General features: G+C 42.3%; 1 protein-coding gene across 1 annotated transcript in view; it reads left to right on the plus strand.

The window, feature by feature from the left end:
* Positions 1 to 27,395, plus strand: part of TPH2 (tryptophan hydroxylase 2) — a 375,446-nt gene that overhangs the window by 325,497 nt on the left and 22,554 nt on the right. The window contains exon 9 of the mRNA XM_040410003.1: positions 12,407 to 12,502. Within this exon, the coding sequence (XP_040265937.1) occupies positions 12,407 to 12,502 (96 nt within the window). The remainder of the gene's footprint in view (positions 1 to 12,406; positions 12,503 to 27,395) is intronic.

A 27,395-nucleotide genomic window follows, 5' to 3' on the forward strand; every position in this document is an offset into this window, starting at 1 on the left:
CATGTTTGTTTGATCCACCATCAGATTTACAACGTGGTCACTGGAAAAAAGACTAAAGTAGTTGTATTCAGTGAAGCCCACTGTGGAAATCTGGATTCCTGGTTGGCCTACAAAATCAGGAATCGCGGGCTCAAAATGCTCTGGGGTACACCATGCAAGTTCACTGGTGGACTTAACTGGTGGGCCGGAAAACTAGTACGAGCCCCAGAGCTGCAGCACCCCTGGGGGGTCTAGGGTCACACAGCTGTGCTTAGGGTTTAGGGTGATGCAACAAAAACTTTTATTTTTTCCCCCACTAACTTTCCCTGAATATCCCTGTCTAACCTAACCTGTCCCTAACCTTTCCCTAAATACCTGGGTGAAGGTGGTGCACAGATGGGGGGGGGCTGGGGCACAGATGGGGTTGCTGGCTGTTGATCCCTGCAGCTGGCTCTGGAGATCGACGTGCAGCTCCCGGACACAAAAGGAGGAAGAGAGGAGCGCTGCAGTGATTTGAATGGCCTGCCCGTCCCAGCTGACCAATGAGAGTCGATCCTGAGAGGTGATGTCACCATCACCTCTCAGGATCGCAGGATGGTGATTGGTGGTGTATTATCACACCACTGATCAACATCCTGTTCCAGGTCTGAATTGACTTGCGGTTTGCTGCGATCACCGACACGGAACGTCATGTGTCCTTAAGTACCGGGACATCATACCGTACCGGTACATCATGTGTCCTTAACAGGTTAAACATACAAATGAAAAATACAAGCTAAGACTGCTTTTACACGAGTGAGTTGTACACTCCGGTCTCGGAGCGTGAGTATAAGGCTACATGCACACGACCGTTGTGTGTTTTGCGGTACGCAAATTGCGGATCCACAAAACACGGATGGCGTCCGTGTGCGTTCCGCAATTTGCGGAACGGCGCGGACAGCCATTGATATAACTGCCTATTCTTGTCCCCAAACTGAACAAGAAGAGGACAGGTTATATTTTTTTTGCGGACCACGGAACGGAGCAACGGATGCGGAAAGCACACAGAGTGCTGTCCGCATCTTTTGGGGCCCCATTGAAGTGAATGGGTCTGTATTCAAGCCGCAAAAAATGTGGATGTGGACCAAAACAACGGTCGTGTGCATGTAGCCTAAGACAGCTCCCATCCTGAACTCCTAGCACTGCCGGGGTCGCGTAGGATTATATTGTTCATGATGCTATGTAACCCTTAAAGGACTGGAAGGTATTGGATAAGACTGACATATCGCTGTTAGGGTCCATTCACACGTCCGCAAAATGGGTCCTCATCCGTTCCACAATTTTGCGAAACGGATGCAGACCCATTCATTTTCAATGGGGCCGGAATGTACTGTCCGTATCCGCATTTGCGGATCCACACTTCCGCATCCGTGCTTCCGTTTCCGCAAAAAAATAGAACATGTCCTATTCTTGTCCGCAATTGCGGTATTTTCTATTATAGTGCTGGCGATGTGCGGTCCGCAAATTGCGGAATGCACATTGGCAGTGTCCGTGTTTTGCGGGTCCGCGATTTGCAGATCCGCAGAACACTTACGGACGTGTGAATGGACCCTTACTGTTATCCAATAGATTCCAGACCTCTAAGGGTTACATAGCATCATAAATCAATATACTGTAATATATGCGACCCCGGCAGTAGTAGGAGTTTAGGACTGGAGCTGTCTTACACTCACTCTCCGAGTCCGGACTGTACAACTTGCTCGCGTGAAAGCGGCCTAACGGTCTATACAAACCCGTTTTTAATATACTCTTCTTATAAGAAATAAAAAACCCTCACGTTAATCTATAAGAGAGACATAAAAAGTAAATCAACATATGCTCATTTTTACTTGTGTTATAAGGGATTCACAGAACTTTCCCATCAAATTAGAACAAAACTTAATGTCTGACACCTAGAGTCAGGCATTTCACAGTGAATTGCTGGAAATATGTAAAATAGGTAATTATTCAATGAAACCAGTTACCGCAAAAAAACAGGTCGGGCTGCCTTGATCTTAGTTTTTTCTCCTCCGATATTTAGAAATTCTCTGTATTTATATAAGCATTTTTGCTACACCAAAAATAACGACATTGATTTGATGCAAAAAATCCAGCAATCTGTAAAATAGGCTAATCACTTGCAAGCATTTTTTCCTGCAGATTTGACTGTTCTCAGGCAAATGTTCTTCTTTTTGTTCCCAGGAGCAAAGAGCTGTGCGTAATTCGTCTGCAAAGTCAGACTTTAGAAACAAGATGTAAAGAAGCACTGGCCACAAGTGCTAATTCTACTACTCTATAATATACTTAATAGCTAGGTATTATCCCGGTATGTCCTCGCCATGACTTTTCAAGTGTCACCTGTGTACATATGTTATGGACAAACTGCACAGAACTGAAAGAGAGCTTGTTGTTCAAAAAGAATAATTTAGGTCACGTATTGACAATCACTGCAGCAGTATAATGACGGTATTCTAGCCATATCTGAATACAGATATTTGCTCCCTCCAAATAACCGTTTTTAAGTCCCCTTAATGTGCGTGCCTGACTTGAGTTTACTTGTGGATGATCTGGAGTGTCTTCAGCATGAAATATCGATGATGATAACCTCCTTCAGACGGGCTGTAATAAATCAGAGCTGTGATCTGTACCAATCAAATTGATCCATACTGATGTGCAGTGGCATTCTATTAATTAACAATAATAGGGACTTCTGCCTTCAGTCACTGCTACAATCAAACCTCCGTCATAGATGATTAAATGTGAACAGGCAACGCTTTATTAATGAATCCTATTTAGAATTCTGTAGCTACATAAATGAAATGACACGCTGGCAAATATTAAAAGGCTTTAGAAAAAAATAATAAGCTCTTGGGTTGGAAGATGGAGCACATTAGAGATGCTGCAGTGTGGAGCGCAAAGCAAAATCAACTAAGGCTAGTTTCACATACACATACTGTATGTTTTGCCGGGTTATTCGCAGCATGTGTGGGTGTATTAAAGGGGTTGTCTCACTTCAGTAAATTGCATTTATCATGTAGAGAAAGTGAATACAAGGCTCTTACTAATGTATTGGTATTATCCATATTGCTTCCTTTGCTGGCTGGATTCATTTTTCCATCACATTATGCACTGCTTATTTCCATGGTTACAGACCACTCTGCAATCTATTAGTGGTGGTCGTGCTAACACACTATACGAAAAAGCATCAGACTTTCTGGTGGCCGGGACCATGGGAGCTCACATAGGCTAGTGCTTTTTCCTATATTGTGCAAGCACAGTCACCGCTGATGGATTGCAAGGTATTCTGTAACCAGGTAAAACGAGCAGTGTATAATGTGATAAAAAAAAAAAATCCAGCCAGCAAAGGAGACAATATGGGCAATCACAATACATTATTAAGTGCCTTGTATTAACTTTCTCTACATGATAAATGCCACTTACTGAAGTGAGACAACACCTTTCAGGCTGCGTAGGTAGCAATTGGCCAAAAAGGTGTCCTCTTATAGTAGATGGAGCAATCCTTCATACTCTGCAATTCACTAGCTGAGTCTGACTTGGGCATCCAGATGTTCGGTATACTACTGTACTTAATCTTGCAGCTCAGAGGGTGTTCCCCTCTACTGCAGGCATAGCTCTTCTGCTACATTCTTTGAATAGGTTGCTTATCTATGTTTCCACTTTGGAATGTGCAGGTATACACAACTGTGCCAAACTGTGTGTAGTGTGCTCAGGCATCGGAGGCTTCTCCTGAACATGTTTGCCATAGAAACTATAAGACCTTTGGAGACTGGTTACTTCTACAGGTCTTTCTCTACACTTTTCTAACAACTGATCCAGTTTCTGTAGGTTTTTCTGCTGGCTCTATCCTGGGTGGATCCAGATCCAGGATGAGCTGGCCTGTCAGCTTCACATTTTCTTGTGTGCTTCCTCTCTCTAGCCCTAGCTAGGCTGGACTACAAACAGAAAGACTGACTGACTGAAATGAACCATTCCCATCTAGTGGTGGCTAAAAATATGGCCACTTACTACTATTTGCTCAAAAAATACAATAAGTTTACTGTAACTGTATTTTTGAGCATGGCAGTATACTGCAACCTCTGGGAGAAGAATGCTGCAGAGGCATAGGTCAAAGTCAAGGAAGGCAACTGTCAGTACACTGACAGATAAATTGATTATAGCTCAGAAAGCAACGTAAAGTAGACTAGCAGGACCTGTGTTGATCAGGCAAAGAGTGGAAAAGACAAGCAGGTATTCATAGGTGAGCTAACAAACTTATTATACAGCGGCTGGACAGCAATACACAGAGCAAGGAGAGGAAGGGTGTAACCCCTGCAGTGCTGAACCTGAGATAAGATACACTGAACTAATCTCCTGTTCACACATACACACCAGTTATATAGACAAATAGCAAGTGGAGATGCAGACACAGGCCGCCAGTGTAACAGTACCCCTTGGCTCAACATTTATTATCAAGGAGCAACTCTCTAAAGTGACATTTCTACACCGTTCTGGTGTTCTGTTGTTTTTAAATTAATCAATAGTTATTGGGGCAGATTTACCAATCCTGTGTCATTTTTAGACAGAGCAACCTTAAACTAGACAGTCTAAAATACACTAAATTGAACACATTTGCTGGTGCTGGATGATAAATTTGGTTTATGTTTATGCTGCCTATTAGCTGGCTTTCTTTGCACCAAAATTTTGGAATGATTTTCACTCACATCAGGGCAGCTATATTAAGATAGATTTATTTAGTAATATTTTACCTGCACTATTTTTAGTTTGCACCAAATTTATGATTTCGTTATTTAAATGTATATAAATCTGTGATGTTATTTTAGAAAGTGGTAAAGGGAAGGTGCAAAACAATTTGCTACATAGATCCCTATTTGCAACACAATGCGCCATAGGACTTCATATTTTGAGAATGTTACACCACTTCTTATACCACCTTTGAGCAAGCACCAAAAACTGTCTGCACCAAAACAAGGCGCAAAGTAGGCACACAGAAGAAATTGGCACAAAAGTGTAGCATGTCTTTAATGAAATTATAGCAAATACTGTACATTCCATACATTTGGCGCAGCAAACATGTGCCAGAAATTCTGATGCAAATCAGACGCAATCTATGCGCAGTGAGATTGATATATCTCCCTCTTTCTTGCATCTAAAGCCACATCATGGTGCAAGGCATGTACGTCAGTACCTTGGCACAGTCTGCGTTTGATTAGTGAATCTCCGCCGTGATATTTTCAGTGTAAATAGGGTTGTTAAGCTCTGAGATTTATATGGATTTTGATGCCCTATGGCAGTGATGGCTAAACTCTGGCAGTCCAGCTACGACTCCCAGCACGCTCCATTCATTTCTATGGCGTTCTGAGTACAGCCCAGCAAGTGTATATCTTGGAAGTTGTCGTTTTACCACAGCTGGAGTGCCGGAGGTTAGCCATCACAGTCCTATGGTATCATCAGGGTTTCCATCATCCCCCTATAAGATGGAATCAGGGATGTTGTCTTTTAAAATTAACAAAAGTTTATCAAAACTGCTTGCAAAACGCCATGAAAAAATTTATTAAACATTTTTTTTACAAACTTTAAAAATGCTGAAAAAAATGGTGTCTGTAAAAAGGAGCCTTAAAGCTATTATTATTAAAATACATAATTTATCTATTTTAATTAGCTTTTATTAGGTATAAATAATTGATCATTAGTTAAAATGTGTGTCATTTATAACTGTTAAACTGATGCCTGTTTGTACAAATGATTGGCTTTTTAGGACTTTACTAGTTAGCTCGGTCCCATCACTGCTCTTAACAATGTAAACTGCATAGTAAAATTTTATGTAAAAACAGACTGCATCATCTTGGGGGTCTATCACTTCCCCGTAAAGGACTATTGGCAAGTATACATTTAGCAATTGAGACCATGGCATATGGAGTTTTACTTTTCCTGCAGTTCTGGCTCAATTTCCCATTTAATTGTTCCACAAAACCTTAAATGACAACCTTCAGGGATGCAAGCCTGTTACCTACAATTGTCTTACAGATGTTCATTCCAGTTTTGCATTTATTCCTTGAAGACCTGTATACAAATACACTGAAGAAACTGATCTGTAGTCTTGAACTAGATAGCAAATAGCATGGTGCTGCTTAAACCACATGATATGACTTCTGGATGGAAACAGTTTCCACCTACAAATAAATAGGTTTCCTACTTTTACTTTTTTTGTTTGAAGGGCTCGATGAAAATTAGCTGATCTCAGTTTTACATATTTCTGACACTCCCAACAATCGTGTAATTTGATGGAAACCAGGGGAATTGAAGCAATACATGGTGCCTATTGAAATCAGCCATTTCTCTGTAATGCACAGACATTCTGGGTCCTCAAGAGTCAGAGTTGCTTTTTGTATTTGCTTTTCAATACATGAATTTCCAGAATGAAAGATTCCCCTCTATTAGGCTACATGCACACGACCGTTGTGTGTTTTGCGGTCCGCAAATTGCGGATCCGCAAAACACGGATGGCGTCTGTGTGCCTTCAGCTATTTGCGGAATGGCACGGACAGCCATTGATATAACTGCCTATTCTTGTCCGCAAAACGGACAAGAATAGGACAGGTTATATATAATTTTTTGCGGACCACGGAACAGAGTAATGGATGCAGACAGCACACGGAGTGCTGTCCGCATTTTTTGCAGCCCCATTGAAGTGAATGAGTCCGCATCTAAACCGCAAAAACTGCGGCTCGGATGTGGACCAAAACAACGGTCGTGTGCATGAGGCCTTAAAGGGGTTTTCCGCTTTTTTTTTTTTTTAATATTGGTGACCTATCCTGAGGATAGATCATCAGTATCAGATCTGCGGGGTCCGACACCCGGCATCTCTGCCAATCAGCTGTTTGAAGAGAAAGCTCTTACGAGTGCTGCCTTCTCTTCACTGTTTACCTGATCGCTGTTGCACCTGCAGTGGTGAGCAGGTGCAATTACAACTAAGGTGTCCCATTCATTTGAATGGGATGGCTGCATGGTATTCACTTGAATAAGAGGGAACCGTCACATTGAAGTAAATCGGATAGTGTACGGTAGTTGTAAGCACTAGGGATGAGCGAACTTGTGTTTTCACATTCTGCGTAAAAGGTTCGGGTTACCTTAGAATTCCGTTATGGACCATAACTTATAGTCCGTGGTAGCGGAATCCATAACGGAATTCTTAGATAACCCGAACCCGAACTTTGTACGGTGAACTAGAAAACACAAGCACGCTCAACACTAGTAAGCACACCTGCTCACGCTGCGACGGCGAGCAGGTAAACAGTGAAGAGAAGGTAGTGCTCATACATGCACTGCTTTCTCTTCCCACAGCTGATTGACCCCGCCGATCTGACATTGATGACTTAGGCCTAGTTCACACAAACGTGTTTGATCCGTGGCCGTATTGCGGCCCGCAAATTGCGGGCCGCAATACACGGCTACAGTTCCGTGTGCATTCCGCATCACAGATGCGGACCCATTCACTTCAATGGGTCCGCAAATCCGGAATTGCGGAACGGCCGCACGGAACGGGACCCCTCGGAAGCACTACGGAGTGCTTCCGTGGGGTTGCGTCCCGTACTTCCGTTCCGCAAAAAGATAGAACAGGTCCTATCTTTTTGCGGAACGGGCGGATCGCGGACCCATTAAAGTGAATGGGTCCGCGATCCGATGCGGCTCACCCACGGCCGGCGATCGTGCATTGCAGCACGGGCACGGGTCACACACGTTCGTGTGAACTCGGCCTTACCCTGAGCATAGGTCATCAATACAAATTTCTTTTTTCAGCCTTATAAACTATGTTCCTGTATTCATAGTTTGGTGTCTTAGCCGAGCAGTCATGTTATTCTCTCTAAAACATGCAGAACCTGAGGGATTTTCTATCTGAGGCAAAGATTATGGAAGCCTCAGAAACAGTTTAACCCTATTTAAATGTAATGCTATATTATAATTTAACCCTTCAAAGTTTTTATGGTAGACGTTAGAGGAGATTTATTCTGTTTTCATGGTGCTGCAGTAAAGTCACACAGGAACATGTAGCTGTAAGCTGTATTTCTGACTACCAGGAGAGAATAGAAAGCACTAAGCGAGCACTACGTATACAATAAAAGCAGCCACACTTCTGCCTCTATTAGTTCCAGCAATGAGGTGATCATCTATTCTCAACCATCAAATCACAGAATTGTAGGATCTAGCTATAGCTTCATTCACTCTAAGGCTCAGTTCAGACCTGAGCGTTCTGAAAGGAGCGCTCTGTATGCGCGATTGTACGGGCGTTTACAATTGCGCATACAGAGACAAGCGTACACACAAAAAAACGCTCCTGTACTTGTTTGAGCGTCGGGCGTTTTACAGCGCGATCGTACGCGCTGTAAAACGCCCAGGTGAGAACCATTCCCATAGGGAAGCATTGGTTTCTCCTTGTTGAGCGTTTTACAGCGCGTAGGAACGCGCTGTAAAACGCTCAGGTCTGAACTGAGCCTAACAGCCATCAGTTGATGGGAGTTATGCCCCTTTCACGCGAGCGAGTATTCCGCGTGGGTGCAATGCCTGATTCGAACGCATTGCGCCCGCAATGAATCCGGACCCATTCATTTCAATGGGCATGTGTACATGAGCGTTGGTTTTCACGCAGGGGCGTACATAGAAATCCTTGGGCCCCATAGCAAGAATATTAATGGGGCCCCACTAACTCCGTCCACTGGCCCATCCCACCACCTGCCCTGGCTTCTTCCCTGCCATACCCCCAGCAGTTGCAGCCGTGTAGACATTAGGAGCTACTTTCACACTTGCGTTTCTATTTTCCGGTATTGAGATCCGTCATAGGGTCTCAATACCGGGAAAAAAAACCGCTTTTGATTGTCCCCATTCATTGTCTGAGGGCACTGTCCACTATAAGCAGCACACAGGGGGTGCTATGGTGGTGCTGGCATAATAGTATACCAGTGCCACCATAGCCCCCCTTGCCTTATGAACTGTCAGAACCTCCTAATGCATACCTCAGCTGCTGCAGAACATATAAAGCTTCGTTCACATCTGTGTTGGGGCCTCATTCGTGGATCAGGTCATAAATGCTGGACACAATTTTATAGCCTGGAAGATGGAAACCTGACAGATCTCATCATAGTCAGCGGGATCCGTCAGGTGTTGTCGTCCATGAAGTGCCAGATCCGGAACTGCAGTGATTTTTTGTTGTTGTGCTCCTATGACGGCAGAACAGCGACCGTCACCAGCACAGAAGTGAACAAGTAATATACACCTCAGCTGCTGCAGAACATTATAATGGTGACAAGGGAACTACAAGTCTCATCATCACCAGATTATTATTGGAAATTAGGGAGCAACACAGGGAGAGGTGAAAGTGGAGAGAACTACAACTCCCAGCATGTCCAGGCTGTTATGATCAGATACAAGTAGATATTACACAGAGTATAAGGCCGGGTTCATATCACCGTTTAGTTTTCAGTTCTTCTGATCCGTCAGATAAACAGAAAAAAAAATGATCCTGTATTTCAAGCATCAGTTCTGCACATTTGGCATCCGTTTATGCCATTTCTGTCGGAGATCCGTTATTTTAGACAGAAAAAAGTCCTGCATGCAAAACGGAAAACTAAACTGTGATGAGAATCCAGCCTAAGAAAAGAGAACTACAACTCTCAGCATGTCCAGATTATAGGACATCATCTAGTTGTACCAGGTAAGAGCTTTAAAAAGAAATAACTATAACCCCCAGTATGGCCAGACTTATTATGGGTCATCAGTATACATTCCAAAGAGAGGGTATAAGAGGAGAGAACTACAACTCCCAGCATTACCAGCCTGTACTAGGGCATACGTTTAAATTACATTGAGAAACATATAATACGACAAAACTACAACTCCCAGCTTTTCTAGGATGTTATGTTATCCCAGAACACCACTAACCTCTCCTTCAGGCACCACACAGAAGCTCCGCCCCCTCACAGTGATATGCCACAGGTCTTTCACCAGTCCTCTGCACTGGTCACATGATGATGACATCACCAAAGGTCCTTTAGACTTCTGCTGCTCTGCTTAACATTGGCTTCCTGCACTGGTCACATGGTTGATGACATCACCAAAGGTCCTTCGCCACCTCTTACTTTCTCAGGTAGCCATACAAGTGTAATTAGTGGGCGGGGCCTATCCTCCACTGCGGGCCCCCTTCCCCCAGGGGCCCCATAGCAGCTGCGTGGTCTGCCTCTATTGGAGGTACGCCACTGTTTTCACGCATCACTTGTGCGTTGCGTGAAAATCGCAGCATGTTCTATATTCTGCGTTTTTCACACAACGCTGGCCCCATAGAAGTGAATAGGGCTGCGTGAAAATCACATCGCATCCGCAAGCAAGTGCGGATGCGATGCGTTTTTTAACACGGATGGTTGCTAAGAGATGTTGTTTGTATATCTTCCGTTTTTTTATCACACGCGTGCAAAACACATTAAATTGCATTGCACCCGCGCGATAAAAAATGCACTGAACGCGATCGCATGCAAAACTGAAGGAACTTGCTTGCAAAATCGCACATTTTTCACTGAACGCATCCGGACCTAATCCGCTCGCGCACATCTGCAAGGGGCCTTAGAGTTTGACTTTACATATCTTTTGCATCAAGTTATACAGAACCTAAATCTCAGGTTTTTCTCAAAGCTGGAATTTAATTGCCTCCCCCCCCAAGTTTAGATCTGAATTACTTTGCATATTGAAAAACATCAAATACACCTGGACATAAAAAGAACACAAAGAGTTATATGACTAAGCATACTCCAGTGTCAGAGAAACAGAGACAATCACTAAAAGTGGAAGAGGAGAAAAGAAATCAGATACAAAGCAGCATTGTTCTAGGTCTGTTACATAGAGAAAATCCTCATTCTGCTTATGCTTGCTTTCTTTTCCTTTTATGTAAAGGGCAGCATAGATGGTTGAGCTTTCCTAGTCAGTGGCAATAAAACGATTGTACATTTGACAAGCAGGTTTTACATATCTTCAGTCAATTTAAATGGTACCTGAACCTACAGTGAAACTTTATTAAAACTAATTGTAAATGTAATAAAAAGCATATTTGTAACGTATTTTTTTCTTACTTTTTCTAGCAAATTAGGCTCCTGAAGTTCATGTGCCTATCTTGCTTTGCAATCTCTACTTCTGATACAAAGAGCAGTGTAGTGGAAGAAGTGTTTGCATGGAAAACTGCCTCCTCTTGATGACCTATCATCAGGATAGACCTTCAATATCTGATCTGCAGGGGTCCGCCGATCAGGACCGATTAAGACAAATTCATGTCTAAAATCAAATGCCCACAGCAGTTCTGAAACCCATCTCATCTGGGCACACATCTCATCTGCAATAGCTAAAGGGGTTGTGCAGTTATTTATATTGATGACCTATCATCAGGATAGGCCTTCTATATCCGATCTGCGGTGGTCCGCCGAAACACCTGATCCTGACACCCTTTAGCTATTGCAGATGAGATGTGCGCCCAGATGAGATGGGTTTCAGAACTGCTGTGGGCATTTGATTTTAGACATGAATTTGTCTTAATGAGACAACCCATGTAGAGGGATTGCCCAGAATGAGAAAGACATGGCTTTCTTCCAGAAATGGCATCACACCTCTCCATGGGTTGCATCTTGTATTATAGCTTAGTTTAGCTCCAATGAATTGAAAAGTCCTGGGCTGCCATACCAGACACAGCCATTGTAGAAGTATGGTACAGTGGTCCCTCAAGTTACAATATTAATTGGTTCCGGGATGACCATTATACGTATGTTGAAACCACTATAACTTGAGTTCATAACTGTATGGAAAACTAGTAATTGGTTCCAAAGACCCAAATATCATCTCAAACTAAAAGAAAATTATGATTTAAGAAAAATCAGCAGATAACTAATGCAGATAAAGCAAGTCCTTACATATAACAGTCAGGAATAGATGCTGAAAGCTGTGAATCACCATCTATGATCAGGACAAGGTCATCTATAGCATAGTGTAACAGAAAAATAACCTGGAGCCGTCCTCACCTGACATCCAAAAAAGTAACTCATCCTGTCGCAGATAGAGGGCAGTAGAGACATGTAGTACCGCACTGTATTGTAAAGAAGAACTACTAGACAAGCAATACAAGTGCTTTAGAAATTACCATGTTGATTAGTTGGATCTAAGTCTAAGACTCAGATCCAATCATTATCAACTCCTTAGGCCATTGTATCTTGAGTGACCACTGATCTTGCAAGAAAGCAGCCATGTTTAATCAATCTAATACAACCCCTTTAAGCTTGGGTATACAGGATGTTAGAGAGATATATTACTTGACTTTAAAGAATGGTATAAAATAACTAGTTATAATAATTCTTTTTTTCAGTGCTACTTTTTTACTATTGAATTTGGTCTGTGCAAGCAAGATGGACAGCTACGAGCATATGGCGCAGGACTCTTATCTTCTATTGGAGAATTGAAGGTAAGACAGCAGAAGAACACAAGAAACTGGGCTGCACAAATATCAATATATGACAATATATTCTGATGTTATTGCATAAGATGCTTTTAGTGAAGCAACATCACTTGTTTTTTACTCATGTGTAATAAAAAAAACCTGTTTTTTAATGAAAAGATGTCAGTAAGCAGAATAGCTGCTCTTGAAACATGGTATTATAGTTTTATATTTAATACCGTTATGGCTTTCATAGCAGTTTCATCATTAGGAATTTTCTATTAGTAAAACATTAATCACTGGATCAGGGGCATTCCAAGTAGCAGACAGTATGCAGAACTTTTTTGGTTGTTATTAGCAACTACATCTTCCTTAGGGCTATTTCACATGAGCGATTCCATTGCAGGAATCTGTTCCGTGTGTAAACGTGAACCCCTGTTCTGGACTTGCAGGAGCACACAGCATTATACTGATTTATAATGCTATGTGCCTCTGCTTGACCTGACTGAAACAGAATCATACTGACAGCTTTATGTCACTATGATTCTCTATCTGTAAGGTCAAGCGGAGGCACATAGCATTGTAAATCATGATAATGCTGTGTGCTCCTGCAAGACGAGCAGTATCCAGAACAGATGATCACACTCACACACGGAGCATGATTCCCACAATGGACTCGCTCATGTGAAACAGCCCTTAGTAACATGTAACATAGTAACATAGTTTATAAGGCCGAAGCCAATTTTCCCCATGTTAGGGGAAAAAAATGTCTTCCCGACTCCAATCAGGCAATCAGAATAACTCCCTGGATCAACGACCCCTCTCTAGTAACTACAACCTGTAATATCATTACACTCCAGAAATACATCCAGGCCCCTCTTGAACTATTTTAGTGACTCCACCATCACCACCTCCTCAGGCAGAGAGTTTCATAGTCTCACTGCTCTTACCGTAAAGAATCCTCTTCTATGTTTGTGTACAAACCTTCTTTCCTCCAGACGCAGGATGTCCACTCATCACAGTCCTGGAGATAAATAGATGATGGGAGAGATCTCTGTACCGAACCCTGATATATTTCTACATAGTTATTAGAGCTCCCCTTAATCATCTTTTATCTAAAGTGAATAACCATAATTTTGATAATCTTTCTGGGTATTGTAGTCCACCCATTGCAGTTATTACTATAGTTGCCCTCCTCCGAACCCTCTCCTGCTCTGCTATGTCTGCCTTGTTCACAGGAGCCCAGAACTGTACACAGTACTCCATGAGTGGTCTGACTAGTGATTTGTAAAGTGGCAGGACTATGTTCTTATTACGGGCATCTATGCCCAATTTTAATCCAACCCATTATCTTATTGGCCTTGGCAGCAGCTGCCTGACACTGTTTTTTTACTGCTTAGTTTGAGGTTCAGTAAAATTACTAGGTCCTTTTCCATGTCAGTGTTACCCAGTCTTTTACCATTTAGTATGTACTGGTGATTTGCATTATTCCTTCCCATGTGCATAACCTTACATTTTTCAGTGCTAAACCTCATCTGCCACTTCTCTGCCCAAGCCTCCACTCTATCCAGATCCCTCTGTAGTAGTATACTGTCCTCTTCAGTGTTAATTACTTTACACAGTTTAGTCTCATCTGCAAAAACTGATATTTTACTGTGCAAGCCTTCTACAAGATCATTAATAAATATATTGAAGAGAATAGGGCCCAATACTGACCCCTGAGGTACCCACCAGTGACAATGACCCAATCTGCGTGTGTACCATTAATATTCACCCTCTGTTTTCTATTACTGAGCCAGTTACTTACCCACATACAGACATTTTTTCCCAGTCCAAGCATTCTCATTTTATATACTAACCTTTTATGTGGTACAGTGTAAAATGCTTTGGAGAAGTCAAGATATACAACATCCATTGATTCGCTGAGGTCAAGTCTAGAACTTACCTCCTCATAGAAACGGATTAAATTAGTTTGACATGACCGATCCCTCATGAAGCCATGCTGATATGGCTTTATTTGCTTATTTTCATTGAGGTACTCAAAGATAGCATCTCTTAGAAAACCTTCAAACAGTTTACCCACAACAGATGTTAAACTTACCAGCCTATAGTTTTAAGCATTACTTAATTCTCTTAAGGATACGGGGGGTGTATGCCATCTGGTCCTGGCGATTTGTCTATTTTAATTTTTTTAAGATGCCACTGTACTTCTTCCTGAGTCAGACAAGGCACTTTTAATGGGGAGTTTACTTTTACATTCTGCATTTCATCTGACAGTTTATTTCCCTACAGTGGAGAAAAAAATATTTAATAGCTTTGATTTCTCCTCATCGCTGTCTGCAACTCCCCCCTTATCACCCTGTAAAGGGCCAACACCTTCAGATTTATACTCTTTACCATTTATATAATTAAAGAACATTTTAGAGTTAGTTTTACTCTCTTTGGCAATTAATCCTTCAGTCTCTAGTTTGGCTGCTTTTATTTGTCTTTTACATATTCTATTTTTTTCCTTATAATTTTTCAATGCTTCCTCGCTATCCTCCTGCTTTAGGGATTTAAATGCTTTCTTTTGGTAATTTATTGCTTTCTTTACATTTCTATTTATCCACATTGTTTTTATTTGTTCCTTACCCTTATATTCCTATAATGTATGTATCTCCCACAATTAGATTTTAAGATGCTTTTAAAAATATTCCATTTTGTGGCTAAATTTAGCTTTTTTTGAAGTTTGGTATTTTTGTTCCTCCCTGAAGAAAGGTTATTACTTTATATAGTAATATACTACTATTTCCCAGGTGTCCCCCACCCTGTACATCTGTTGTTCTGTCAGGTCTATTGGTTAATACTAAGTCCAGTATGGATGTTCCTCTAGTCGGGTCTTGAACCAGTTGGGGAAGGTCTTTTGTTATTTCCAAGAACCTGTTTCCTTTATGAGATATACAGGTTTCAGTTTCCCAGTCTATATCTGGGTAGTTGAAGTCCCCCATAATAACTACCTTATTATGATTTGCTGCCTCGTCTATTTAGTTTATAAGTAGATTTTCTGTGGTATATTAGGTAGCTTATAATAAAATCCTATTAGTATTTTATTATTGTTTTTCCCTCACTTATATTAGTTCCATTAAATGATGCCATCATTCTCTATTAGACAGGAATGCAATTTCAGTGAATACATATCTCTTATGATTATGATTATGTTGTTTTTTTAATATACAGTCGTGGCCAAAAGTTTTGAGAATTACATAAATATTGGAAATTGGAAAAGTTGCTGCTTAAGTTTTTATGATTGCAATTTGCATATACTCCAGAATGTTATAAAGAGTGATCAGATGAATTGCATAGTCCTTCTTTGCCATGAAAATTAACTTAATCCCAAAAAAAAACTTCCACTGCATTTAATTGCTGTCATTAAAGGACCTGCTGAGATCATTTCAGTAATCGTCTTGTTAACTCAAGTGAGAATGTTGACGAGCACAAGGCTGGAGATCATTATGTCAGGCTGATTGGGTTAAAATGGCAGACTTGACATGTTAAAAGGAGGGTGATGCTTGAAATCATTGTTCTTCCATTGTTAACCATGGTGACCTGCAAAGAAAGGCGTGCAACCATCATTGCGTTGCATAAAAATGGCTTCACAGGCAAGGATATTGTGGCTACTAAGATCGCACCTCAATCAACAATTTATAGGATCATCAAGGACTTCAAGAAAAGAGGTTCAATTCTTGTTAAGAAGGCTTTAGGGCGTCCAAGAAAGCCCAGCAAGCGCCAGGATCGTCTCCTAAAGAGGATTCAGCTGCGGGATCGGAGTGCCACCAGTGCAGAACTTGCTCAGGAATGGCAGCAGGCAGGTGTGAGTGCATCTGCACGCACAGTGAGGCGAAGACTTTTGGAAGATGGCCTGGTGTCAAGAAGGGCAGCAAAGAAGCCACTTCTCTCCAAAAAAAAACATCAGGGACAGATTGATCTTCTGCAGAAAGTATGGTGAATGGACTGCTGAGGACTGGGACAAAGTCATATTCTCCGATGAAGCCTCTTTCAGATTGTTTCGGGCATCTGGAAAAAGGCTTGTCCGGAGAAGAAAAGGTGAGCGCTACCATCAATCCTGTGTCATGCCAACAGTAAAGCATCCTGAGACCATTCATGTGTGGGGTTGCTTCTCATCCAAGGGAGTGGGCTCACTCACAATTCTGCCCAAAAACACAGCCATGAATAAAGAATGGTACCAAAACACCCTCCAACAGCAACTTCTTCCAACAATCCAACAACAGTTTGGTGAAGAACAATGCATTTTCCAGCACGATGGAGCACCGTGCCATAAGGCAAAAGTGATAACTAAGTGGCTCGGGGACCAAAACGTTGACATTTTGGGTCATGGCCTGGAAACTCCCCAGATCTTAATCCCATTGAGAACTTGTGGTCAATCCTCAAGAGGCGGGTGGACAAACAAAAACCCACTAATTCTGACAAACTCCAAGAAGTGATTATGAAAGAATGGGTTGCTATCAGTCAGGAATTGGCCCAGAAGTTGATTGAGAGCATGCCCAGTTGAATTGCAGAGGTCCTGAAAAAGAAGGGCCAACACTGCAAATACTGACTCTTTGCATAAATGTCATGTAATTGTCGATAAAAGCCTTTGAAACGTATGAAGTGTGTGTAATTATATTTCACTACATCACAGAAACAACTGAAACAAAGATCTAAAAGCAGTTTAGCAGCAAACTTTGTGAAAACTAATATTTGTGTCATTCTCAAAACTTTTGGCCACGACTGTACAGATAATGCAGACAGTGATGTCACAAAGGTGGGAAAATGTGCACAGTGATGTCACAGTACAGCAATAAGGCTCACAGTGATCTCACAATAGCATGTACAGATGTACAGAATTGAATCAGTGATGTCATAGCAAAAAGTAATGCACTCTTCCATTTTCCATATAAATCACTAAGGCTAGTTTCACACTAGCGGCAGGGGACTCCGTCAGGCTGTTCCGGTGGGTGAACAGTCTGTCGGATCCGTCTTGCTGCTAGTTCATGTGTGCACCCGGACTGCCGCTCCGTCCCCATTGATTATAATGGGGGCGGGGCAGAGTTCCGGCAGGGGCACAGCAGCGCACGGCGAGAGGCAGCTGGACTAAAAGTACTGCATGCAGTACTTTTAGTCTTGCTGCCTCTCGCCGTGTGCTACCGTGCCGCCGCCGGAACTTCACCCCCACCCCCATTATAATCAATGGGGATGGAGCTGCAGTCGGGGGGCACACGTGAACTAGCAGCAGGACGGATCCAACAGGCTGTTCACCCGCCGGAACAGCCTGCCGGAGCCCCTGCCGCTAATGTGAAAGTACCCTAACTATACATATGTCTGAGTTGAGCTGAGGCCCCCTTAGTTATTGGGGCCCCATAGCAGCTGTTATGTCTGCTATCCTGGTAGTTAAGCCCATGGTTATGAGACAAATACATTATTTCTTGACAATATCATCAATGGTTCACACTTTTATGCTGATCTTTTTCCTCAACTTTTTATTTGGTAGATTTTAAGAATCAGATTTATAGAATAAAATGCGTTATTTTAGCAAGACCTTCAAGAGCACAGAAAAAATAAACAGATAAAAGCAAACAAAAAATCAAATTTGTGTCCAAACACTCTCATATATGAAATATTAATAATATATAGATATTCTGAGTGACAAAGTCTCTAGGATTTTCTCTAAAGACATACAATAAATACACCATTATGTTGAAATTTCTTGTTATGTTGCCGGTACTATCTTAAGGGCATAGTGCGAATTGACGTACTGGTTGAAAAGCCTTGTGCTGGTGCAATTTAAAATCATTCTAAAAGAGAGAGGAAAAAATAGTAAAACCTGGTGCATCACCCCAGGATATAAAACTATAAATTCTAGATTGTGGTACTTGATCATTACAAAGTAGACAGTACCTTTCGAGTAGCCAGTGATATTAGAGATATATAGTTCATAAAGCATAATCACCATTTTACAAGGCAACATGACCCATTATCCAAGGAACAATATGGCACATATCACTTTTTAGTGACAGAGGTTCAGCTATGGATACTTTATAATACTGGATTATAGAATCACTTTAACAACAATTTCCAATGGAGTCTCCGGATACAATCTAAGTTTAGGGAGATTTTGTTTGGGAAATAGGTTCTATTGAATTAGTTTTTTTTTTTTAAATCTCTTCTTTTATTGTCTTTGCATTTGCAGTGATTTATATGCATGTGCAGTACATGTGAGCCTGCATATTCTGCTTTTATCCTCTAATGTGGCATCCTGCAGTGAGTGTTGTTTTTATTTTCCATATATAGTACTAATGAGGATGAACCATTTGCATATGTGATTAGATGACAGGTGACAGTTGCATATATTACATGTGATTGATCTTGTAGGATGAGTTACATGCTTCTTTAGACATGTAAGTTAAATGTGCTACAAATTAGCAATTCTCAATCATAGTTTAAGACTTTACTTCAATGCCGAATACTTATAACAGATAAGAATTTACAGTATTTTAAATAATATTTTTGTCTTAAGTGAAATGTTGCTGAATTTTAATTTTGACATATAATATATACTATTCTTATTGGGCAGAAAAAAGATTATGGATACAGAAGCCAAGTTTAGTTAAAAGCTTCCAAGAACAAAATACATACTTGGTGATATTGTGAAACATACTCTTTGATTAGTGGCAGGCGTCGGCACCATGAAGAATCAGCAGTTTGCTGGCCAACATCTGCAAAGATGTTGGTGGCCTACTGAACAAACAAGTCAGGACTAAACATAGATTCCATAAGAACAGACACAAAGATCTTAGTGAAATCAGGAAACCCATTAATATTTCAGTATAGAATAAAGGGTCAAGATGAGAAGAATAAGCATTGGCAAAATAAAGACTTAAGGACATTTCAGAATGTACATGAAGAAAGGAGTTGGGGATGCAGGCAAGAATTCTGAGCTTAGCAACTAGAAACAATACAACTTAGGGCATTTTAACTATCTGTCAAAGATATAGACTCTGTAGGCAGAAACTAGCTTAATAAAAGTAAATCTAAGGGGGGAAATCTCTCTAATCGTTAAACAATGCTTCCTCTCTTTAAGAGAAAATGACCCATTTTCTTTTCTGTTGCAAGCAGTTCTGTGTAACCTGTTCCTTTGCCACAATTTGCTAATTTGTCCACAAAGGTGAAGACAACACACTACCATCTTTACCTACCTTTCTTTCCCTTCCCCATCTTTATCTTTGTTATTGACTTAACTCTTATTTATGCCATGCATAAACATCTAAACCTAGCCTTAGAGTATTCGTTAGTCATAAGTCTTCCCTTTACCTTCATAACTCATAATGACTGGTATTCTATAAACCAAATTTATTTCACCACAATCCACACTGAATGCAGCATCAAGGATGATCTACTCCTTTAATAATGATAGTAATTTGCTGGCTATAGGTTTTTCTCTGCTAATACCCAACAAACAAACCCTCTTGGATATGTCAGGTATAGCAATATACTTATCCCAACTTCTAGCTTGTATGCAGAGAAATTGTCTATAATCAGACTGTGATAATGACACAGCTTCTGTTCTTGATGGAGCTACATAATGAACACCTTTTTTTTAAATAAATAATGCATTTTAATGGATTCATTTAACTTGTAATGAGGTTTGTCCTGTGTGCAGTTGTTTTTGAGGGCACAGTCAAAAACACTGGGATCCTTAAAAAATGTAATCCAGAACATATGTCAACAGAGGCTAATTCATATTAGATTTATTATTAAAGTGGCACATTGTTAAAAAAAAAAAAACAATCATGAAAGGCAAAGCACAAAGTTTTTTTTTTTTTTTTATCATTTTATGAGCTGTATTTAAAGGTTTTTGTGATATTTGAACCTTTTCAAAATGTATTAGTAGTTTATATATTTGATCCAAAGTATGTGTAAACCTTTCCATCACACCTATATGTGCTTGTTGGACATCCCATTGCAAAACAGCGGCTGCTAATATAGAGTCAGGCAGCTATAACTGCCTTCACCTTTGTAGGAAGGCTTTCCACAGGATAATGGAATGTGTTTTTGTTAGAATTTGTGTCCATTCAGCCAAAAGAGCATTGGTGAGATCAGGCACTGATGTTGGGTGAAAAGGTCAGGCTTACAATACGTGTTCCAGTTCATCTCAACAGTATTCATTGGGATGGAAGTCACAACTCTTTGCAGCCACGTGTTCCTTCATGACAAACATATCAAACCATGTACTTTATTATGGACGTTGGTTTTGAATACAGGGACACAGTCATTCTGGAACAGATAAGGGCTTTCCCTACAACGGTTGCCACAAAATTGGAAGCCTACAATCGTCTGTCTTTTTATGTCTTAACTATGGAGATTGCATGACTGTGTGCTTGTATGTAGGCACTTCTTTGCAATATGCATTTGGAGTAGTGTCCAAATACTTTTGGCCAGATACGGAGAAACATTTTGAATATTTTTTTCTTTATGACTATAAGAGTCAACAACAAAATATAATTGACATCATATAGGCAAGGTTTTTTTTGCACTTTTTTGATGTTGCTCTGTGATCACATTTTCTTGAGATGTACCATTGTATTTTTGGGATTTAGGACATTGGATACAGAAATCAAAATAAAGGTAGGGGTGAAAGAAAGAAAATATGATTATAGCTAAAGAGATAATACTTTGCTGAAGAAAGTCAGCTTGGAAACAGAATAAAAGTAGTTACAGCATTTCATATTGGAACGAGGGAATGCAGAGGCAAGTAATGCTTTGAAATACTGAGAACACCTTTATGCCACATAAGCAGGTAATGCCACCTTTGCTCATTAGCAAAGATAATTGGTGTTATTTTTGCTGCAATTAAATGGCATTTACATTACTTTCAGCATGCTTTGCTAGAACATAAATAGCACTCCCTTTTAGCTTTTTTATCATGTCCTTTCCATCATTGTTGTTATATGCTATACTGACAAATACTAAACTTATATTGTATCTGTACAATTAAAAGAAACAAACAAACCAAGGAAGAATTAAACTGTCTTAAACAGATGTTTTTTTTTTAACACTTTTATACATAGTTTATCCTTTCAGATCTGAGTTTTATTGCAGAGTTTTTTTACAGGGTGCTCTAAATGTCTTTAATCTAAAACATCTGGCAACGGTGTGTAATAATGTTAAAAATTGTATCATTTTAAAGAATTGTGTTAAAGGTATTCTACCATCAGAATTACTGTTATGTAGCTGACTGATATAGCGATGCGCTAATGTCAGCACTACATAACAGTATGTTTTTTACCTTTCTCCCTGCAGCCGTTCTGATAAAACAAGCACTTTTATAATATACTAATGAGCCTCTTGGTGCTATGTGGGCGTAGAATCAGCACCTAGAGGCTCTGTCTACTCACCCTTTATCCCGCCCAGGTCCCCTGTTCTGCCCGCCCCGCTCCTCTTGATTGATGTGACGGTTTGCAGCAGCGTTGACGAAATCCCGCGCCTGCGCCGTTCAGTCTGTCTTCGGCGCAGGCGCAGTGAGTGAAAGCCGCTCTCCTGGTGCCGATTTCCTCACTGTGACGTAGTTGGCGCAGGTGCAGTGAGGAATCCGGTACCAGCAGCGCATCATTCAGTCACTGCACCTGCGCCGAAGACAGAAGTGAACGGCGCAGGCGCGGGATTTCGTCAACGCTGCTGTGAACCGTCACATCAATCAAGAGGATCGGGGCGGGCAGAACAGGGGACCTGGGCGGGATAAAGGGTGAGCCTCTAGGTGCTGATTTTACGCCCACATAGCACTTAGAGGCTCATTAGCATATTATAAAAGTGCTTTTTTTGCCAAAACGGCTGCAGGGAGAAAGGTAAAAAACATACTGTTATGTAGTGCTGACATTAGTGCATCGCTAATGTCAGTCAGCTACATAACGGTATTTCTGGTGGTAGAAACCCTTTAATACCAGAAGATACTGTTTTATATTTGATAATTTTCATTTAGTTTTCTGTTAAAGCAATTTTCAGCATTGATTGACAGAAAACAATACACATTGTCGTTTACTTATAGTGATTGTTGCCCTGTTTTCCTGTACTCCATTGTGGTTGCATTGAATTTTCCACTCTATTGGTTCCCCACCACAATGACATGACTACTTCTGAAGTGTGACAAGGCTTGTAAAGCCCTGCTCTGTCTGCACAACATAATCTATGACCTTGCCTATGAGGGCTGTGTTCTGCTCATCCTCCTGGACTTTGCCCCACAGACGTGATGTCAGCAATGATTCTTTGTCTTCAGGGGTGTTTTTCTAGCAGAGCTTCAAGCAGGCGTGGATCTGTGACATTCGATCTGTCAGGGGAAGGAGAGGCAGAGATCTGATGCTACAGACACTCCCCGTGAGTCTTGTGCCTGGATATAAATACACAGGGTGCAGATCACAGATCACAATTACACTGGAGGAGTCAAAATGCACTCAGAACTTCATCATCTGACATATAAAGCAATGAGTTTGAATACTGCATCATTTTTTGGTGTAACCTGAAAACACAATTAGCAAATTTGATCAACATGTACTTAATTACATGTACCTTCTGTGGTTTTCAATGAATACTATATGCTAATATTTGTATTTATGTATTAAAAAAGGCATTTAACATAAATTTGGATTTTAAATACAAAATAGCATATGAGATCTAAAACTCCTTTAAAGAGGTTCTACAGTTATTTTAAACTGATGATCTATCCTCTGAATAGATCATCAGCATCTGATCGGCGGGGGTCCGACACCTGGTATTCCCACCGATCAGCTGTTTGAGAAGGCAGCGGCGCTGGCAGTAGCGCTGCGGCCTTCTCGCTGTTTACCGCAGGCCCAGTGACGTCACGACTAGTATCACTGGCATTGGCAGGGCTAAGCTCCATTCAAGTGAACAGAGCTTAGCCCCACCCAGACCAGTGATACTAGTCATGACGTCACTGGGCCTGCGGTAAACAGCGAGAAGGCCGCGGCACTACTGCCAGCACCGCTGCCTTATCAAACAGCTAATCGACGGGGATCCCGGGTGTCGGACCCCTGCAGATCAGATGCTGATGATCTATCCAAAGGATAGATCATCAGTTTAAAATAACTGTAAAACCCCTTTAACTCAACTGAGTACTATATTTAATTATATCTATATTCTGAATGTATTGTCACGGCTGAGGATGGGGGAAATCCTCAGCCGTGTGGAGCCCGATGATGTTTCGGCTGCTTGGCCATGAAGACAGGATTAGGGAGCAGGTCACCTCCTAAGGCATCCCTAACCTGACCCTAGCTCCTAGCTGCATGGGCCAACCTTGATGGTAGGAGGGCCCATGCTCCGGAACCTAAAAGTCCCTGCTAGCCCTCAAGATGACCCTCACCTAGGAGCTAAGTAAGACAAGCTCACTCCTCCTAGACACGGAGGAGCAGGAGTCTCAACGGCCAAGCTGCAGGAAAAGGGGAGACATAAACAGCTCTATGGATATGGCAGGTGAACAAGGAGTTCCACCTACCTGCCACAGCCTTGCTGACTGGATCCCTGTGTTAGCAGGGTGCAGATCACAAGCGCATCCCTACACAGGGACCCAGATCCATAGCTGCACAAAATCACATATAAAACATCACACGGACATCACACATAACTGGAAATAACTAAAGCACAATATGGTTATGACATTAAGGTTTATGACCACAGGGGTGGCTCTTACTGGCAGGTAACAAATACATGAGGCTGCTCTCAGCTAAGCATGGCTGAAGCAACCTGCAGGCCTACAAAAGCAATGAGGCTTTATAGGCCAAGAAGCCACACCCCACAGTCGGACACACCCAGTGATCACACACACTAGGAAGGGGATTAACCCTTCCAACACCAGGGAAGGGAAAACACCACTTAAAGGGAACGTGCACACAATAACATAAAACACAGTGCACACATCCACACATCACACACAAAACCGCATGCGCAGCGTAGCGAGCTGCATGGCACAGCTCAGCCTGCTACGCTGCCACATACATACTGTTGCCAGCGGCAACCACAGGTGAGGCCAATACCACAGCCCTCACCTGTGATTGAACACCAATGAAAACCGCTGACAACCGCATGCGGTTCAGGAGTCACGGACATAGCCATGGCCGTGACACTCCCACCCCTCAAAGCCCCCCCACCAAAAAAAGACACGTGAGGGACTCAGACAAGGGGATAGGAGAAGGGGACGTCCACTCTCAGTGCCGGTTCTAAAAAGGGGTCGCTGTCAGCTGCATCCTCTCCCGGCTCACACTAGCCAGTCCGACGAGGACTGCAGCCCGCACCAGCAACAAAGAGAAAAGAACCACTGAGAGATGGACGAGGGGACTCTCCACTCACGTCCCCACTCCAGTCGCTGCCAGCAGACACTCCTAACCAGCAAGCAGCCGGACCACCTACGGAGTGCTGCCAGCAAACGACCAGAGATGGGAACATGGAGAGGGACGAGGGATCCCCAACACGGACACGGAAGGTAAGGTGGCGGGGAATAAGCCACCAACCGTGCCGTTAACGGAGAACCCCCAGGAACGCTCTCCCTCCGGAGAACGCGCATGCAGGCCACAAGGATATGGCACTGCATGCTGCACCCTCTTCCGAAGGTATGCATACCGCATACCAGACACACACCACGTGTAATAAAATCAGGGGGACGCCAAACGAGGCAACGGTGAAGGGATGGCGGGGAAACGCCACTCACCGCGCCGTCAGAGGCGAAACCCCCAGAACGCTCTCCCTCCGAAGAGCGCGCATGTACCCCTTCCACAGACGGCGGTACATGCTTCACCCTCTTTCGAGGGAAGCATACTCCCACCCCTCAAAGCCCCTCCCAACAACAAAAGGGGAAAGTTGGTGAGGCATGAGAAACAATGGGAGGGGGGGAGGGGAAAGACAAACAAAAGGGGACACCAACACGGACAACGGTGAGCAAGGAATGCCACTCACCGCGCCGTAAATGGTGAAAGCCCCATAACGCTCTCCCTCCGGAGAACGCGCATGCACCCCATCCGTAGATAGCGGTGCATGCTTTACCCTCTTTCGAGGGAGCGCCACGTAAGAAGCGACTGTGGTCATACTGTCACGGCTGAGGATGGGGGAAATCCTCAGCCGTGTGGAGCCCGATGATGTTTCGGCTGCTTGGCCATGAAGACAGGATTAGGGAGCAGGTCACCTCCTAAGGCATCCCTAACCTGACCCTAGCTCCTAGCTGCATGGGCCAACCTTGATGGTAGGAGGGCCCATGCTCCGGAACCTAAAAGTCCCTGCTAGCCCTCAAGATGACCCTCACCTAGGAGCTAAGTAAGACAAGCTCACTCCTCCTAGACACGGAGGAGCAGGAGTCTCAACGGCCAAGCTGCAGGAAAAGGGGAGACATAAACAGCTCTATGGATATGGCAGGTGAACAAGGAGTTCCACCTACCTGCCACAGCCTTGCTGACTGGATCCCTGTGTTAGCAGGGTGCAGATCACAAGCGCATCCCTACACAGGGACCCAGATCCATAGCTGCACAAAATCACATATAAAACATCACACGGACATCACACATAACTGGAAATAACTAAAGCACAATATGGTTATGACATTAAGGTTTATGACCACAGGGGTGGCTCTTACTGGCAGGTAACAAATACATGAGGCTGCTCTCAGCTAAGCATGGCTGAAGCAACCTGCAGGCCTACAAAAGCAATGAGGCTTTATAGGCCAAGAAGCCACACCCCACAGTCGGACACACCCAGTGATCACACACACTAGGAAGGGGATTAACCCTTCCAACACCAGGGAAGAAAAAACACCACTTAAAGGGAACGTGCACACAATAACATAAAACACAGTGCACACATCCACACATCACACACAAAACCGCATGCGCAGCGTAGCGAGCTGCATGGCACAGCTCAGCCTGCTACGCTGCCACATACATACTGTTGCCAGCGGCAACCACAGGTGAGGCCAATACCACAGCCCTCACCTGTGATTGAACACCAATGAAAACCGCTGACAACCGCATGCGGTTCAGGAGTCACGGACATAGCCATGGCTGTGACATGTATAGTACCATGAAAAGTACATCTTGAGTACTCCATCAACCACAAATAAACCTACATGGTGAGCCAAAATCATATTGACAAAAATATGACAGAAGTTATCCTCTGCCTCCCTGATAGTGTCAGGGTATAACCAGTCTTTGAAACCAAAGTCAGGAGTGGATCATAGAGGAAGAAGATTAAAGGACAGATACTACTTCTCCACTTTTTAAAATCCTCTCTTGGCTTTGGTTTCAAAAGCTACATTAGGAAACCTGACCATGTGGCCATATCCTCGGGGTATACTTTTCAGTAAAAGGGTTGTACACCAACTAAATATTAATTTAGTCTTTTAGACATAAGAATTTTTAATCAACCAAATTTTTTGATGCCCCTGTGTCTAAATACAGTTCTTACAATTTTTTTTATTGTATCCTTAGTGTTCTTTTGAATCCCCCTTCAGAATGTTCACCTAATGTAGTCAGTGCTGTTGGTGAAACATGCTTACTAGCTTGGTCCCACATCCCAGGTGACTGTTATTGTTCGAGGCCTGATGAAAAGAGGTAGTACCTTCTGAGAAGAGAATCCAAATAACTCCATATCTACACGCAGGATTTTCAAAAATATTTTTCAGTTGAAAATTAAATTATGGTTGCATGATCCAAATGGCAAATGCAATAATCATAGAACAACTTCTTTAAAGTCAAAAAGAAGCAAGAACCCTATTAATTATAGATTACCGTATGTCCAGAAAGATAAGTCCATCTTTAGGCATGTATAAGAAAGAATGCCATTTATTACATTATCTATTTCAACTAAAGTTACATTTTTAAGTTAGAGAATACAT

The sequence above is a fragment of the Bufo bufo genome, chromosome 1, assembly GCF_905171765.1.
Source record: "Bufo bufo chromosome 1, aBufBuf1.1, whole genome shotgun sequence".
Classification (NCBI taxonomy): domain Eukaryota; kingdom Metazoa; phylum Chordata; class Amphibia; order Anura; family Bufonidae; genus Bufo; species Bufo bufo.